Below are 16822 nucleotides of genomic sequence, written 5' to 3' on the forward strand. Positions count from 1 at the left end.
CATTGCATTACACAAAATACAGACTGTGTATTTAATGTTACTTGTATGAGTTGTCGACGGCAACCTGCAGTCCTCGGGCCTTCTCTATAGCATCCTCATGCTCGCTCTGAAAACACAATAAGGCTAGAATATAATGTTACAGGCTTAAACATGAATATGATATACTCTCACATTACTTGCCATAGTACATGGTATACTAGGTATCTTAAAATGTATATTGCTAAGGAACTGTGTGGCATTTCATTGTCAAATTAATAGTTCATAGACAAATATGATGATAATCACTTAATTATGAAGAAAGAATATACTTTTAAACAAAGTAAACAAATATTTATTTTCATCTGTTCCAAACCACCCATTACAATATAGAATGGGTGGCTGTATCAGCTTCATCTTGTCAGATAAGACTATGTGTATTTTAATTTCTGAAACCAATCAAGCTAAGCTGAAGGTTACAGGAACCCACCTTCAATCTGACCATCTCTTGTTCCTGTTTCTTCACAGCAGCTGTCAGCTGGGCTACGGCCTCTGCCAAAATATGCATAATATTAAAGTATGACAGCTAAAAAAAATATCATTATGTGAAAATTAGTTATTTAGTGTTTTTTCTGAGCTTTCAATACTTTTTAAGCTTATACTTTTCATTAGCTTGATTGTGACAACAGCATAGAACTGATTTTAAATCACTTTAAAGTCTCCTGTGTTAACCTCATTACCGGTGTCTTTCTGAGTAGCCAAAAGCATGTGCCTCTTGCTACTAACTGGTGGATAGCTGCATCAAAATCATAAAGATTTTTCTAAATCTAATCATGTTCACTAAAGTATTACCTGTCTGTTTTTTCTCCAGCTCCTCTTTCGACTCTATCACCTTCTTCAAATGATCTAACTCCTCCTTCTGGACATCCAACTTCTTCCTGTTTAACATAACATCTTCCATAACATACAATCTTTGGTTTAAAGCATTGTGTCAAGGTAACTAGTTCCTGGAACGTGCCATAATGGATGAACTTTATGCGTGCTTTATTTTTCTATTGCATTTTATTAAGATCAATAACTGGCTTAATGAAAAAACATTAGAAACTGTGTGGTATAAGGAAAGCCAGTCATATTGACTTCTAGTATACATGAGGTAGATGTCTGCTACAATTTGTAACATACCCTTTTCCAAAAAAATGGGTAATCATGGTAAACAGATGACAATAACCTCATTGTTTATAATGTTTGAAAATGGTGATCGAGCTGTGAAAATTAGCAAAGTGTTGGGAAGAAGTAAATCCACAGTAAGATTACTATTAAAGTGATTTTGGAGCCATGAAAATGTTGAAAACAAATCAAGAAGCAGTGGTCTGTAAGTTGTCAGTGAACAAGAGAAGCAAAACCATTCTCAGATTCTTAAACAGTTCATGCATCAACCTCTGAGGGATTTCTCTGGTTCCCTCAATAATTCTACTTTGAAAAAGGTTCTGTGAGTACTGTGCAAAGAAATATGCATTCTCTGAGCTACGTGAGAAGGACTATCAGCATCTTGGCCATCAGTGGTATAACATTACAATGGTAACTCAGGGCTATTCCAGAAAGACGACCCCACCCACAAGTCACATGTTGCTACAGCAGATTTAAGTCCAATCAAAATTGATTTCTACTAATAAAAACAAAAATAAAATCCCAGCTCCAGGACATACATATGCTCAGTGATTTGAAAAAGCACCTTCTGACCACTTCAAATTCATTCCCAAACATAAGCAGAATGGAAGCATGACTAAGTACTAGCTCACAGAAGCTTGTTCATTCGAGTAAGTGCGTAGTACGTTTTGAGCAGTTCATGTTTTTGGTTTTGTCAGCCATTTTAAATATACACTCACTTATAGCATGGCGATTTTTATTGACAGTCTTTAATGTACATTCCAGCTTAATTTTGAAGACATTATAAGCTGATAGAAATCACTTTCCTATCGTCCATTTTCATAGGCCAACACAATGCACCTGTGGTGGGACTTAAAAATACAACCTCTTGTATGAGTGGTAGAGGACCGGCTCAAATATCACAAAATTACTTAAGTCATAAATTAATCTCAACTTATTTTACCACCTAAGACCGAAAAGTGATTGTATTCTCCACTCTTTTTAAACGTGTGTTTTCTCATATCATGTGTTATAAAAAGTCAATTTTTCCAAGAAAAATTATTATAAAGAAAAGACCAAAAACATTGAGTTATACTAACTTACATTTTTTGCTGTTATCTCATTTTTTCTTAGAATCTTGACAAAAGTTTATAATCAACAAACAGTAAAACCGTGATCGCTCGAAGATGCCGGGGTCCGAGCTGAAACCTCGAGGGAACAGATGTTTCGAATGATGTTATGAAATATCTTTCAGGGTATTTTAGGTTTGAAGTCGTCAAAACGACTGTTTACTACGACACCAATTATGTGTTGCGTTGTGGAAATCGCTCATATGTTCAAAGGCTGTCGTATACGAAATGTAAAAGAAAAAAACAATTATAAATGAATAAATAGTTATGGTTATTTTTATAAAAAGCACATTTTCTAAACAAGCAACATTTAAATATGACAGTACAAATTATGGCATTAGTCAGATTTAAGTTTCGCAAAATCAAGGATTGATGATTGGCGCATCTTGTCTGACTCGCGAAACTGTTCAAACTCGTAAGTATCTTCTCAAATGCCCTTATCAACTATCATCGGTCATGCGTAAACAGTGATTAACGGTTTTCCACACCTTATCAAATTTCCTTTTAACTGTCACTGCAATTTATACAACTTGCGAAAACACATAGCAATTGTTTGTTTCTTTAGAAAACGCGTTCAGGATAAAGTGTGAAATTATGACCTCGAGGGAGCCATAAGGTTTTGTGCATGATCTGTATATTTGGTACCTGCAGTAGTGCTCGACTTCTTGACTAATTAAGGTTTCGATGCAGCGTCAGTATATTTAATATAACAAGAGCTGTCACAGAATGTGACGGATGCCCCGAATGTGACATTGACCTATGAACAAGGTCAGTACATGAAAAGTTGATCTTGCCTTTACATGTCAAATACATATGGCAAGTTATTTTAAATTGCCTCTGAACATAAAAAAATACCAACCATACTTGACAACCTACACTTTTATGTCCTTATATTCAGCATTCCATTTTGAATAAATACTAAGTGTATCTTTCACCTTAAATGTAGGGACATGGGTCTTGCACGCGGCACGTTGTCTTGGTATGTCGAACACATGTGGCAAATTATTTTAAAATCTGTCCAAACAAGAAAAAATTACAGCTCGGACACGACAACCTATACTCTATGTCCTTATATGCAGCATTCCATTGTGAATAAACACCTAAGTGTGACCTTGACCTTAGAGGTAGGGACAAGGGTCCCACACACGACACGTCGTCTTGGTATGTCAAACACATGTGGCAAGTTATTTTAAAATCTTTCCATACAGGAGATAATTACAGCCCGGACACGACCACCTATACTCTGTGTTTTTATATGCAGCATTCCATTGTGAATAAACACTAAGTGTGACCTTGACCTTAGAGGTAGGGACACGGGTCTTGTACTCGACACATCGTCTTGGTATGTCAAAACATGTGGCAAGTTATTTTAAAATCTGTCCATACAAGAGAAAGTTACAGCCCGAACACGACAACCTATACACTATGTCCTTATATGCAGCAATCCATTGTGAATAAACACCTAAGAGTGACCTTGACCTTAGAGGGAGGGACACGTGTCTTGCAGGCGACACGTCGTCTTGGTATGTCGAACACATGTGGCAAGTTATTTTAAAATCTGTCCATACAAGAGAAAAATACAGCCCGGACACGAGTTATTGAGCCGGACACACAGACGGACGGATGGACAGATGGAGGGATGGACAGATGAACGGTGCGATTTTAATATGTCCACCTTCGTGGGCATAGAAATGGGAGGAAACATGGTTGGGGCCAAGCTCCAACCTGGAGGGACTGCTGGTTCCTGACTGACCGCCTGTTCGAAGGACTCCAGTTTTACTGTATATTCTATGAGAAAATGCATTTTTAAAAAGAGCAAAAATATTTTAAATTATGCTTAAAGAGATTGATATTGAGATTTAAGTATTTTTGTGATATTGGGGCTTGCATCATTACACCACAACACCTATAAAACTTGACTGTCTTACTTATATGTCAGTTGAAAGTACAAATAATGATCATGCATTTCCATATTTAAATTCAGCCTCTGTACCTCTAGTCAGAGATGAAATAAAATAATTATCAACCACTTGTGTGAGTTGAAACAACAATAACAATAACGCCATGGAGCAGACACCAACCTGTTCTTATTTCAAAGTTGAAAAAGGGACAAAACTTGACAATAAATAAAGCCAATGTGGGTTTTGTCTATGTGTATCAAGTTTCATTTACATATCAGTGTTTAGAGTTATGGCAAAAGATTTTTACTTTGATAAACAGATGAGCTAAAAATTCTCATTCATTTCCATACAAGAGGTGATATATCTCACTTCTGTGTGTTGATGGTACTTTCGTTGTCCTTCTCCTTCGCCCTCAGTTTCTTGATCACCGTGTTGCTCTGCAGCTGGGACTTGGACAGCTTCTCACCTACACACACAAACGTTTCATTTTCATACTCTTGTAGTAAAACATATAACATTTCAGTAAAGGGAAAAACAGATACGAACTTAAGTAATTATATAGATTTTATGAAAAACTGGGTGCTGCAGAAGAGGGACAAGATGCTAAGGAAGGACAGGGCTCATTGGAGTGGGCTGTAAAAAACTTGTACATTATGATTTTGACAGTAAATGTTAAGTATTGTGTTTAATTGAAATGATATTAGGCTTCAACTGCTTCAGTAGTCTGTTTGTTTTAATAACCATATTAAAAGTTATTATCAAAGGAAAACAAATATATGATAATATTTAATTCTATGAAGGCAGATTGGTGCACATGCTGGTCTCCATGGGGGTTGAAGGGTCAAAAAGGACAGAGTGCGGAAACCCTTCCATAACTCTTAAGCTGAAACCCTAAATTAGAAAGGCAATATCTATTTTTATCTAAGTAAAACATTTAATGGGCAGATAGTACAGATTATCGTTGAAGTTAACCACTAAGGCATTATTGTTAACTTTTAAGTGGTTTCTTTTTATGATATCAAAATGTATTCAAATAAAACAAGAAAAAATTTCATAAATCTTGTTTGAAATACTGCGGATCACAAGTGTTTATTAAACTTCCTGAGCACACAGTACTGAAAGTAACATTGAAGCCATTAGCATTGTTAACTTTTACAAAGTTTTGAGCAGTCAACCCATTGTCAAGAACTTAAAGAAACATTGAAGCACGAAAGAGACAGAGGAGAGGTGAGTCTAGGGAGCTCAATTCCTGCTGGCAATCCATTTACTTTGTGTGAACCAGTTCAGGATAACTCACATGATCCCCAAATCATAGCAGGCAAGTATTGACCATGATTCACTTTTCCAGTATTCTCACACAGACTCACACGTTTGTTTGTAGACTAATTAACAAATTATACAAATTTTATATTAAGCAAAGAAGGACTCTTTTGTTTTCAGCCCTGCAAATTTGCAAATAAATAAATAATATATTATTTAAGGTTAATATTTCATTTAAACATATGTTTCATACACACAATGGCTTTTAGGTTTTTAAGAATTTGCAGAGCCTTGGTGAAACAACCTCGTTGTCTTTGTGAGAACCGTGTTTTTCTCATCAAAGCAACCTGCTAACCTCCCTTCTAAGTTTTTTTGGACAAACAATGCCAGCAGAGAGACCATCCATCCCTACCCTACACTTCCCTTCCCCCACCTACCTTCCTGCAAGAGGCCGGCTATCTGTTCCTCCTTCTCAGCAAGCAGTTCTTTCATCCCCACGTCTCCAGCTTTTTTCGCCAGTTGAGCTTGTGTCTCTTGCAGTTGTTGCTTTATTGTGTCTTTCTCCTGTACGATAGTTCATCAACAAGAGAATTTGTTATGTTATTAAACATGAAACATTCAAGGAAAGTAAATATTTTGACAACACTACTTGACACTTTCTCTTATTTCACACCTTTCACAGGAAAGATACGGTAGTAAAATTTACCTTTCCTCTAGATCATGTTACTGTATTGAAGGGCAAACAATATCAAATGTTAATGACAAAGTGTATTAAATTTCCTAATTTTAAGCAGAGGACCATGTTTATTTCTTTAAATTTCTAGAAAAATGGCCAATTTTGCTTTGCATTATATAAAACTGTAGCTAAGAAGCAGAAGTCAAAGGTTGTTACCCTGATTGCTGTCGAGACACGCTTCTCCGCCTCTGTTAGCCTGTGTGTGAACTCGGCAGTAAGCTCGTTCACGTCCGTCATCTCCGCCTCTCTCGCCTCCTCAGACTGCTTCAACTGGCTGCACCAGGAAAATGGAGTGTTACACACAAATAAACTTATGATAAGTAAGTACAGATACTCTATTAATATGCTTCTTATGCTTGGTATGAATAAAAAGCTGAACTTTTGAAATTTAATTTTTGTGTTCAAAGGCTACAGATTTATTTCAAGAAAAATATAACATGTTTACTTCCAATATTTTTTTCTTCCTTTGTTAAACTTTGTATTCATGTGGTGACAATATCATTACTTGCACATTATACCTCTATTAATTCCAATGTTTACTTTCTGGAAATTCTCACTCACACATTTTCCAATATTTCCGATCTATACTACCAATCATTTCATGCCCATTGATTGAGCACTTCAATTTCAGGCCTAAATGTGAAATCTGGGGTAAAGATTAAGCCACAACTCACCTGGAGAGTATACTTATTGTATACTTATTGGTCTGCATGATGTCTTGTCATATTCTCCATTCTCAACTGTACCAGCTTATTACCCATATTTCACTCTTATTATCAACATACCTGGATATTATACTCCTGCTTTCCAAAGTTTCTTATTCTCCTTGCTCAGCTGTACCAGTGCATTACTCATATTTCCCAACAATCATCTACATACCTGGATATTATACTGTTGGTCTCCATCAGGTCCATATTCTCCTTGCTCAACTGCACCAACTTGGTCTCACGGGCCTGCAAGATCTCAGACATCTCAGCCAGCTTCTGTAACAGGCACACACTGATTGCAATAAAATGTTGAACTTTCTCATCTTATCCCACCTCAAATCTTGGCATGGAAGTAGCTTAACTCAGCAAATATTATGTTCTTAGAACTAAAGAGTTCTTTAACTTTACAACATGCATAATGACGCCAACAAAGCCAAGGCTATGACAATACTTCATATTTTCTTTAAAATTAAACAAGCTTATAATGCACCCTTGTATAGGGTATCAGGGGCCATGATTACGAACAGTCTCAAGTCCAAGTCTAGACTTAGACTCAGAGAAGCTTTTTTATAAAGGAACAAAAATTCATTTCTTTTACAAAAATGTATGTTAATAATAATCAAATATGAATATATTTCAGCCAATTTTACCATCAATGCTCTGATAGAAGAAAAACTACAATAAAATAAAGTTGGCAATAATGAGTCTTAAGTCTGAACTCAGACTTGAGACTGTTCGAAATCACTGCCCCTGATGTACACGTGAGCTTGTCATGTCAGTCATTGACAGTACATGTTCAACTCGGATGCCTGTGTCATGTCAGTCATTGGCAATACATGTTCAATTTGGATGCCTGTGTCATGTCAGTCATTGGCAATACATGTTCAATTTGGATGCCTGTGTCATGTTAGTCATCGGCAATACATGTTCAATTCGGATGCCTGTGTCATGTCAGTCATTGGCAATTCAAGTTTAACTCCGATGCCTGTGTCATTTCAGTCATTGGCAATACATGTTCAATTCGGATGCCTGTGTCATGTCAGTCATTGGCAATTCATGTTCAATTCGGATGCCTGTGTCATGTCTGTCATTGGCAATACATGTTCAACTCGGATGCCTGTGTCATGTCGGTCATTGGCAGTACATGTTCAATTCGGATGCCTGTATCATGTCAGTCATTGGCAATACATGATCACTTCGGATGCCTGTGTCAAGTCAGTCATTGGCAATACATGTTCAACTTGGATGCCTGTGTCATGTCAGTCATTGGAAATTCATGTTCAATTCGGATGCCTGTATCATGTCTGTCATTGGCAATACATGTTCAATTCGGATGCCTGTGTCATGTCAGTCATTGGCAATTCAAGTTCAACTCGGATGCCTGTGTCATGTCAGTCATTGGCAATTCAAGTTCAACTCGAATGCCTGTGTCATGTCAGTCATTGGCAATACATGTTCAATTTGGATGCCTGTGTCATGTCTGTCATTGGCAATACATGTTCAATTTGAATGCCTGTGTCATGTCAGTAATTGGCAATACATGTTCAATTCGGATGCCTGGTGATCTCATATATTTTAGTAATAGAATCATTAGAAAGGTAATACCAGTAGCTAACTGACTACCAGCATGTTACATAAATGACCAAAAAATACATCACAATTCAAGAAATGGCAGTTTGTATGTTCATCCTTTTTTAAACCGAAATTGGAAGTGAAATTACCAATTTTTCAATATTTCAAGGTTAAGACAGCATGCTTGCAATGTTTTTATTGCTATTCTGTTTTTATATATTTTTCTTTTACACATTAAACCTTTTAATATGATACATAAAAACATAATTAGGGGTCACAAGGCATAAACAGTTCACATTACTGTACACCTGTTGGATAATGGCACATTCAAAAGACAAAAGACAAAATTAATGAAGAATGAATGTGTTCATAGACGTTTTTTTAAAGACAATATCAATAGATTTACCACTAATGAAATCCTCATTTCAGTGATTTAAGTTTCCTTTGATATCTACACTACACGTTTACTCTACATCATTGTTCACCCTGAGACAGGTTTACATGGTATGTAGAAAGAAGTTTTAGGCTATATTAATATGACTTTACAGTTATATTCTGTTTAAGGGGTAAATGATGACTTAAATCACCAGGTTAATAAGATTTCTTTTATATCACTTTTATAGAACATATAGTAAAAACGCCAGGGCAATATTTTTGACAAACAGCCTCTGCCGCACTGTTCCCCCCTGATGTCATGAAAGTTTTTGTTTTTTGTTAAAATAAAATAGAAGTGGCTGCCTTGAGGGTAAGAGTGCATATTTTCAATCTTTGGAAAATTCTGTCAATGTCTACTTCGCCTCAGTCGACATTGTTTTTAACCCCAGGTTGACAATATGCACTGTCACCCTCAAGGCAGTGAATATTTATACAATAACATTTAACCAATCTGTATATATATCATTGCTAGGTGACAGTGGATGAGATTAGGAGAAGCCCGTAAGCCATGTAAGCCACGGGTAAAATGTTTCAAAGGTTTGCTCAAAATATAACAATTCTTTTAAACGGCAAGGAAAGTTAAAAATTCGAGTATCAAATACTATTGTAAGAATTCTGCCTTTTCATCTTAAAGTCTAATTTCCATGACTGGACAGCTAGTATGTAGACTTTAAAATTATATAGAAATGCTTAATAGGTAATGCTGAAAACACTAACAAAGGGAATTCCACTAATGCATCATACGAGCTTTATCTACCTCTGGCACTAGCCAAAAACTGTAAAGAAAAGATTGTTAATTTTGCCAGGAAGAATATAACTCGGGCACATACACATCGTCCACATACTTTGGGGTAAATGCCAAATGCAAACACCATGGCCACAAGATAGATTAGTATGTTTAAAGCTTGGGGAACAACATAAAGCTAGAAAGAGTGAAAAAGAACAAAAGGTAAAGCACACAGTGTCAAAATGGACCTCCTAGACTAATTATCTACAAAAACTTACACAAAAGATTTACACTTTAAAAGCTGTTATTTAAAGCTGCACTCTTACAGATTGAACGTTTTGACAACTTTTTTATTTTTTGTCTTGGAACCAGCTAATTTTTGCGAAAATCCATGGAAACCAGTTATATAAGATTGCTGACGAATTATAGATCGCAGAATTTTATATTTTAGTTCAAAAACTGATGTTTTATGCATTTTTCTTAAACCGTTAGTAACGCTTTAAGCCATAAAACATAAATTTTCAAACGGAAATATGAAAATCTACGATCTGCTTTTTTGTCAGCAATCTTATATCATTGGTTTGCAGATATTTATGCAAAAATTAGCTCGTTCCAAGACAAAAAATAAAAAAGTTGCAAAAATGGTATATCTGTGAGAGTGCAGCTTTAAGCAATATTTCCTCATTTTGAGGTTTTGTAAACTACATTATATCACAGTTCATACTACTTTATAAATGTATTTGATATAATATTAAACAGTGTTTGTCTCGCCAGTATAGGTACGGTACACAAGTTTTGACACAACTAGGAGGCCCCAGAAGAGGAAAACCAAATCATTATTCCCACATTTCCAACCTTTTCCCAGTCTGGTTGTGAGGTCATGTGACCAGAGTCATGTGACATGAGGTCATGTGACATCTGAGAAGGGCGTTCAAGTGATTGTCCCGCCACATGACACTCATCCTGTAAAAGGCAAGTACAACACATGGCTACAAACGGATTTAGTAGGCCTAAAGTTATAAAACTAGTATTAATTCAGTACATTCAATAAGCACTAATATCTCACCACAACAAACAATTAGCTGATAACAAAAGTTTTAAAAAGCTGTATTTTCAATTCTAATAACTTGAAACCTATGGCATCATTCAATGCACTGTATTTTTCTGAACTTCAACAACTATTGGTTTACCATTTGGTTAATTACAATTTTCAATAATACACTTAGTTTTCCTTGAAATGATTACAGTATAGTTATAGTTTACAATGCTAAAACATGGAATAAAAATTCTGATAAACTATATAAGATATATTACACACCATTGAGGGTCATATGAAATTATAAGGACCGGCCAGTCTGCCCCAGGAGGCGTATATGGACCGAGGCATTAGCCAAGGTGCAATTATGTTCATTGAACTGGCTGGTTTTTATAATGCCATATGCCCTGAAGTGGTGTGTTATTTTTGTTATATTACACTGAACATTTTGTATTACCATTCAATATTTCTGAACAAAGCAAATAATGTTAACTAGCGACAAATTTTTCGCCATTGTGAAAGTCACAAGCCACACTTAATAGTTTTATGACGTCAGTGGTAAAAATTATATGACGTCAGCAGTCCATTTTATGTTTTTGCGAGGCCTGCACCGGCCAATAATGTTATATGGACCGCTGACTTCACAAAACTGGATTTTCATCAAAATAAGGTGACCGATCAACTTTATAAATACAAAGAACGGACACATTTATGTTAGGAATAATGCATGTGTATCATGCATGCAAAGACCTCAACAGTGTTACACTAATATGTATAAAATGCAAAACACTACAGATAAGAACACATAGCTTTAATAGGTAAAGCCATGAAGCTTTACGCAACGAAATGCCACACCTAATACGAGCTTAAATTTGTGGTGCATAGACAGAAAAATGACAGTTTTTTGTAGAAAGTAATTCCAATCACTGATGAAGCAATGCTTATTTTTCCCATACAGGTAGTCAGCTAAACGTTCAGTATTATTTTTTCACCAACTAACTTACTGACTTTCAGTTAGATGACAACAAACACATTCACAAAAACATGAGAAGGTATATATGTGAGGTATTGCCACTGCATTATGGCAACATGCAATGGGATTTACACAGCCAGATATGTACCTTGACAAGCCTCTGTGGGTGATATGGGTTGTCATCCTCCTCATCAAGGGCAGGTAACTCTGAACTCAACCGCACACCTGTAAATAATGGTATCAAATACAGCTAAAATCACAAGATGTGCCTTGATTCTTATTTCAGCATGTTTGTATTAATTATTATATCTTAAAATTTGATAATACCAACATTAAATCATAATTATAATTTATAAAGTTATTTATAATCATAGGTGAACAACATCTTTATTTAAGGTGGATCAATATAAAATATAAACAGGTAGATGTTGTGTATCTGGTGTTAATTCCCACCTTCCCCATGATCACTGTGGGACCTGTGGTAGTCTCGGAACTCTGTCAGATCTCGACTGGGACTCAACTCATTGCTATCCTTGCTTGCATTGCTGGAGTCGGAGCTGTCTGTCCGTCTGTGTGTTGGGCTGCCCCTCCATGAGGTCTTCTGTAGAGCCATACGCAGAGGGATAGGGTCTAAGGGCAAGTTCTGGAGTGAGACGAAAAATTCGGTAGATTTTAATGATATAATATCACTGAAAAAGACAATTCAATTTCATCCTAGAACTTAATGCACATTTTTTTTCTTTTCTTAGCAAGCCAGCTATTAAAATTTTACAAATATCTACATGTACAGGAATTAATTCCAAAATATGCTTACCATGTTAAACTTAAATCATTATTTTGCCTCTCATTAACAATAGCAATCATAGTAAATGAAGACTTTTGAGAATTAAAAACCTTCTCAATATACCTGTTGCTGTTTAGAATACTTGGTACATACATGATCAACAAAAACGAGCATTAACATAATACTAGCAAATGTTTATACCTGTCTGTTTTCACCATTAGGTGTTGGCAGAGATATGATTTCTATATCTGAAGATGTGTTAGTGTCAACCTCATCCCCTGACTCCTGGTTGCTGTAAATGCTCCTGGACCCCTCAGATTTCTCTGTTGAATGGCTGTCACTGTTGTCATCTTGTTTACCTTCATCCATCACATCTTCCAACATACATTTTACAAACGAGTGGGCAGGAGAGATGTCACCTTTATTTTTACCATTTTCACTGTCTTTTGCCATAACATCTCTGAAGTCATGGTCTTCCGCAGATTCTTCAACATCTTGCATTTCAGTCTGATTATCACTTGTAGCAACAGTATCTGCAAGTTCATCATCAAAACCAGCATCTCTTATATCTACATGTAGCTGATTAAGCAATAATTGTTTGCTATGTTCAGCACCATGTTCTGACTCTGTTTTTCCATGATCAAAATTGATAGTTCGACTACTTATTTCACTTGATTTATCATCACTGTCACCAGGAGCAGAACTCTGTTCAATCAATGTCTCTTCAGAAGTACATGTTTCAACACTTGTGTCAAGCTTACTCATACTTACTTCCGAATCTGAATGAAAACCAAAGTTTGACTGGTCAGAATTCATTTCTTCTGAATTTGATAATTCCACAGAGTTCAAATTCTCACTGGAAATTCCTTCAAAAACTTTGTTTTTAATTTCTGTTTCCACATTTACATGAGCACTTTCATCATAAACATTAGAGTTATCTGCTACTATTTTTACATCTTCTTCAACTTGAAGTTCATCTTCATAACCAATTCTGGCAGGATTTATGCATGCAGTATCTTCAGATTCTTCTCCAGATTTATCACACTCAATTAACTCTGGCTCACTGGCTGATGATTCTTCTACTACTATATTTTCACTGGGAATATCTGTTCTACTCACAATCTCAACAGAGCTTGATATGTCAGTTCCGTAAGGTTCTTTGTCAGAATCTGTCTCAGAGAGTTCAGACAGTGATTGTACTTGTCCTATATTTGCAACAACATCTGTGGCCTGATCTTCATTTGGGACTGAAGTATCTGGGACTAAAGTAAGTGTTTCTTCCTCATTCACTTCCACATTAGAAATAGCAGACAGTTCAACTGAAGTATCCTCATCAGCCTGCAATTCAACAAGTTTCCCTCCTGTCTCTGAAATATCATGTCCTTGTGCAACTTCTGTTGATATATCATGCGCTGTATCACTGTCGTTTGCCTCAGACTCACTTATTTCTTGGAAACCACTACCTACTAAAAATACAGATTCATGTGTTGTAGGTGCTCTGAAAGATGTTTTCATTTCATATTCTGATTGCGATGCATCATTATCTGACAAAAGTGTTTCATTTACAATTGGGTTCACATCTTTTGAATCACTTACATCACTAAGTAGTTCTAAAGAAACATGTTCACCACTGTCTTTAACAGCATCAGTAACTGGCTTTATTTCTGCTGAATTACTCGGATCTTTTTCAACACTTTTTATATCTTTTTTAGGAAACAGTTTAGCTTTGGCCTTTGTTCTTTCTTTGGCCGCTTTAAGCACTTCAGTCTTTATTTCTTCTGCAGTTTTCTCTTTCACCAGTGTCTCCCCACTTTCAGCCTGTGATTCATGAGTTCCTGTAACCCAGGGGAGGGACCAGGCACTTGCACCAGAGGATCCCTCAGCTGGTGAGCCCCAACTACTCCAGAATTCTCCCCCAGAGTTTTCTTTAGGCTTTGCTTCCTCAGTTGAAACATCTGTATGATTAGCATAACACTTGTTATAACAACAGTACATATTTTATAGAATTACAGTTTATTACTATTGATAGCATTTTTTAAACCATTAAAATTAATATCGATGTGAAATGAGTGATACTTTATGACATATGATTATCTGCATACAAATCTGAACATAAGTACAATAAAAATATAAAGTATGCCTTATGAAAATTGTGTAACATCATAACATACATGTATTTTCATATACACACCTGCTGAGCGTGCTGCCTGGTTAGCTTCAGATATATCAAGAGCCTTGTCGATTTTCTTCTGAGCATTTTTCAAGGCCTTAGATGCAAGGTCAGAAAAGTTTGATGAATTCCACCAGCTCATTGTAATGGTTCCAGATCTATTTTCTCAAACAGTCAGCTGAAAATGAATCAGATGTACAATTAATAAAAGCACTATATACAATTTATCTTTATGACATACAATTTATAATCGCCTTCTGACACAGGTCTTCCTTCATTGTTTTTCAGGCAGTTTCAGTTTTTGCTAAGCTGTGTATTTGTGAGTTGATCATCTATGTTTCTACTATTCAATTTTCACATATAACATGTAAAAAAATTGCCACAAGTTTTTATTTGTAATTTTATTTACTTCTAGGACAATAAAATAGTATTTGTTTGCCATCACCAAAAAAAAAAAAGAAGAAAGATTTTATTTTTTCAGTGCCTGTTTTTATCTGCATTTGTTGATTCTTTTATGGACCTATAAACCATAGACAAATAAACAATGGTTTATAAGTCAGTGATTATTATTAATAACGTTCAGTAACTTAAATCACAAACAGATCAGATGTTAATGACCATTAAAGGCATGTATTAATCAGTGTGTAATTTTGGCATCTGGCATTATGTCTAGACATCTGTTTAATAGCATCAAACAACAATAGCAACCGGAGTGTATATATTGAGAAACTTAAGGCTTTAAAATATATGGAAGTTAAGATATTTATTAAGTATTATGAATGCATATTTTTTTATTTCTGTTTAGGAATGTAATATTATATATCTTTATAATTAATCACAAACGTTTGCATACGATGAGAAAGTAGTGTCAGACATTTTTACTTGATTTTGTGCATTGAAAATGTTAGTTTATGTCAAACTTTATTTGTACCCTTAAAAATCATTACTCAAATGCTGTAAAATGTTCCTAATGTATTTAAAATATACTGATCATCTATATTATGTATCTGAATGAGATAGGAATATTTTCCGCGTAAATCAGTTTTGTAATCTTGGCCAATATAAGTAATTGTTTGTTAATAATCGATTGTTATTAATCGATTTAATTTGCAATACAAATGTCCCAGATTCGTGTAAGATGTAACATGAAAATTCTCTGATTGATAAAGCATTGAGTAAATTCGGACCTGAAAACTAACAGAATCTTTGTCACTCCCAGAGTACAGTATCAATCAGATGTATCATTGTAATTTGTAAATAAGTCACCTATATATACAGTGCTCCTGCCAGGATTTGAAAAGCGCAGGGTGCAGTTTTGAAAAGGGCAAGCTACATGAGTTGTGTAGGGGCGATGGGGGGGGGGGGGGGGTCCCCCTAGAATTTGTTTTGTTTCCATACTCAATTCAAATCATTTTCCATTATTTTCAGATATAAACAAGATGTTGTTTTTTTCTCTCAAAATTTAGAAGGGTGTGTTTGAATATCAAAATTAAAATTTGTCTCTTTGTCTGTGGTAGTATGATTGTACTTCTCTGGAGTCTTCTTAAGTGCAATGTCACACATTTTTCCTAAAAATCTTGTAAATGAAGAGAAAAACAAAGACAGTTAAACATTTGAAGCAATCAAATAAATAAATACAAAAAAACAAATATGTAGGGGACGAATCTTAGTTTGGTACGATTGGGATTGGGTACAAATGTTACATTCAGCCTGGCTGTAATTTAATTCTCTTTGGTAAAATAATGTTTAATATACTGAAGTTTTAGATTAAAATAACAATAAAAATCACTGCCCTTGCTTAAAAAATCACTTAATAAAACATAGTACATTGATAAAAAAGCTCCAAAATTCGTTCTGATAAAATGGCGGTTTCGGCGAATTTTGTCATGATCATAGACATGATAGGTAAACCCTACATAAAGCATCAACATATTTTTGTGGGTTACAAAGAAATTTTCATCATGAATATTTTACCAATAAACTTTGAAAACATTTACTGAAAAAGTGATGTATTTGATTGTGTTAGCGCCACCTTTCTCATGTTTACAAATCGGCACTGACCATCTGCTTCAAATCAACAATGTTTAAAATGGCGAGTCTTGTCTGTACAATACATTTAACAATTATTTTAAAAGATTTAATTGTGCTTGATACAATTTTTCACCATCTTTTCACATTTTCTATTGCATTTTACGAGCTATCATTGAACAAGTCCTCAAAGTATATTCTGATTGGCTGACATTCAATAGCTCCGCCTCCTGCTGATGTT

The 16822-nt window shown here is 35.3% G+C and overlaps 1 protein-coding gene across 2 annotated transcripts in view; it reads right to left on the bottom strand.

Moving 5' to 3' along the window:
- The window catches only part of LOC128218278 (TATA element modulatory factor-like), a 30359-nt gene that overhangs the window by 12587 nt on the left and 950 nt on the right, over positions 1-16822 (bottom strand). The window contains exons 2-13 of one of the 2 annotated variants that reach the window (XM_052925914.1): positions 14575-14731; positions 12585-14338; positions 12053-12242; positions 11748-11824; positions 10446-10553; positions 7029-7132; positions 6306-6423; positions 5851-5977; positions 4523-4619; positions 829-914; positions 467-528; positions 42-106 (exon numbers count right to left, since the gene is read on the bottom strand). In XM_052925914.1, coding sequence (XP_052781874.1) covers positions 42-106; positions 467-528; positions 829-914; positions 4523-4619; positions 5851-5977; positions 6306-6423; positions 7029-7132; positions 10446-10553; positions 11748-11824; positions 12053-12242; positions 12585-14338; positions 14575-14695 — 2909 coding nt within the window. In that variant the 5' untranslated portion in view covers positions 14696-14731. The remainder of the gene's footprint in view (positions 1-41; positions 107-466; positions 529-828; positions 915-4522; positions 4620-5850; positions 5978-6305; positions 6424-7028; positions 7133-10445; positions 10554-11747; positions 11825-12052; positions 12243-12584; positions 14339-14574; positions 14732-16822) is intronic. The other variant, XM_052925923.1, reaches the window with a different exon arrangement.

This window comes from Mya arenaria, chromosome 2, assembly GCF_026914265.1.
Source record: "Mya arenaria isolate MELC-2E11 chromosome 2, ASM2691426v1".
NCBI lineage: Eukaryota > Metazoa > Mollusca > Bivalvia > Myida > Myidae > Mya > Mya arenaria.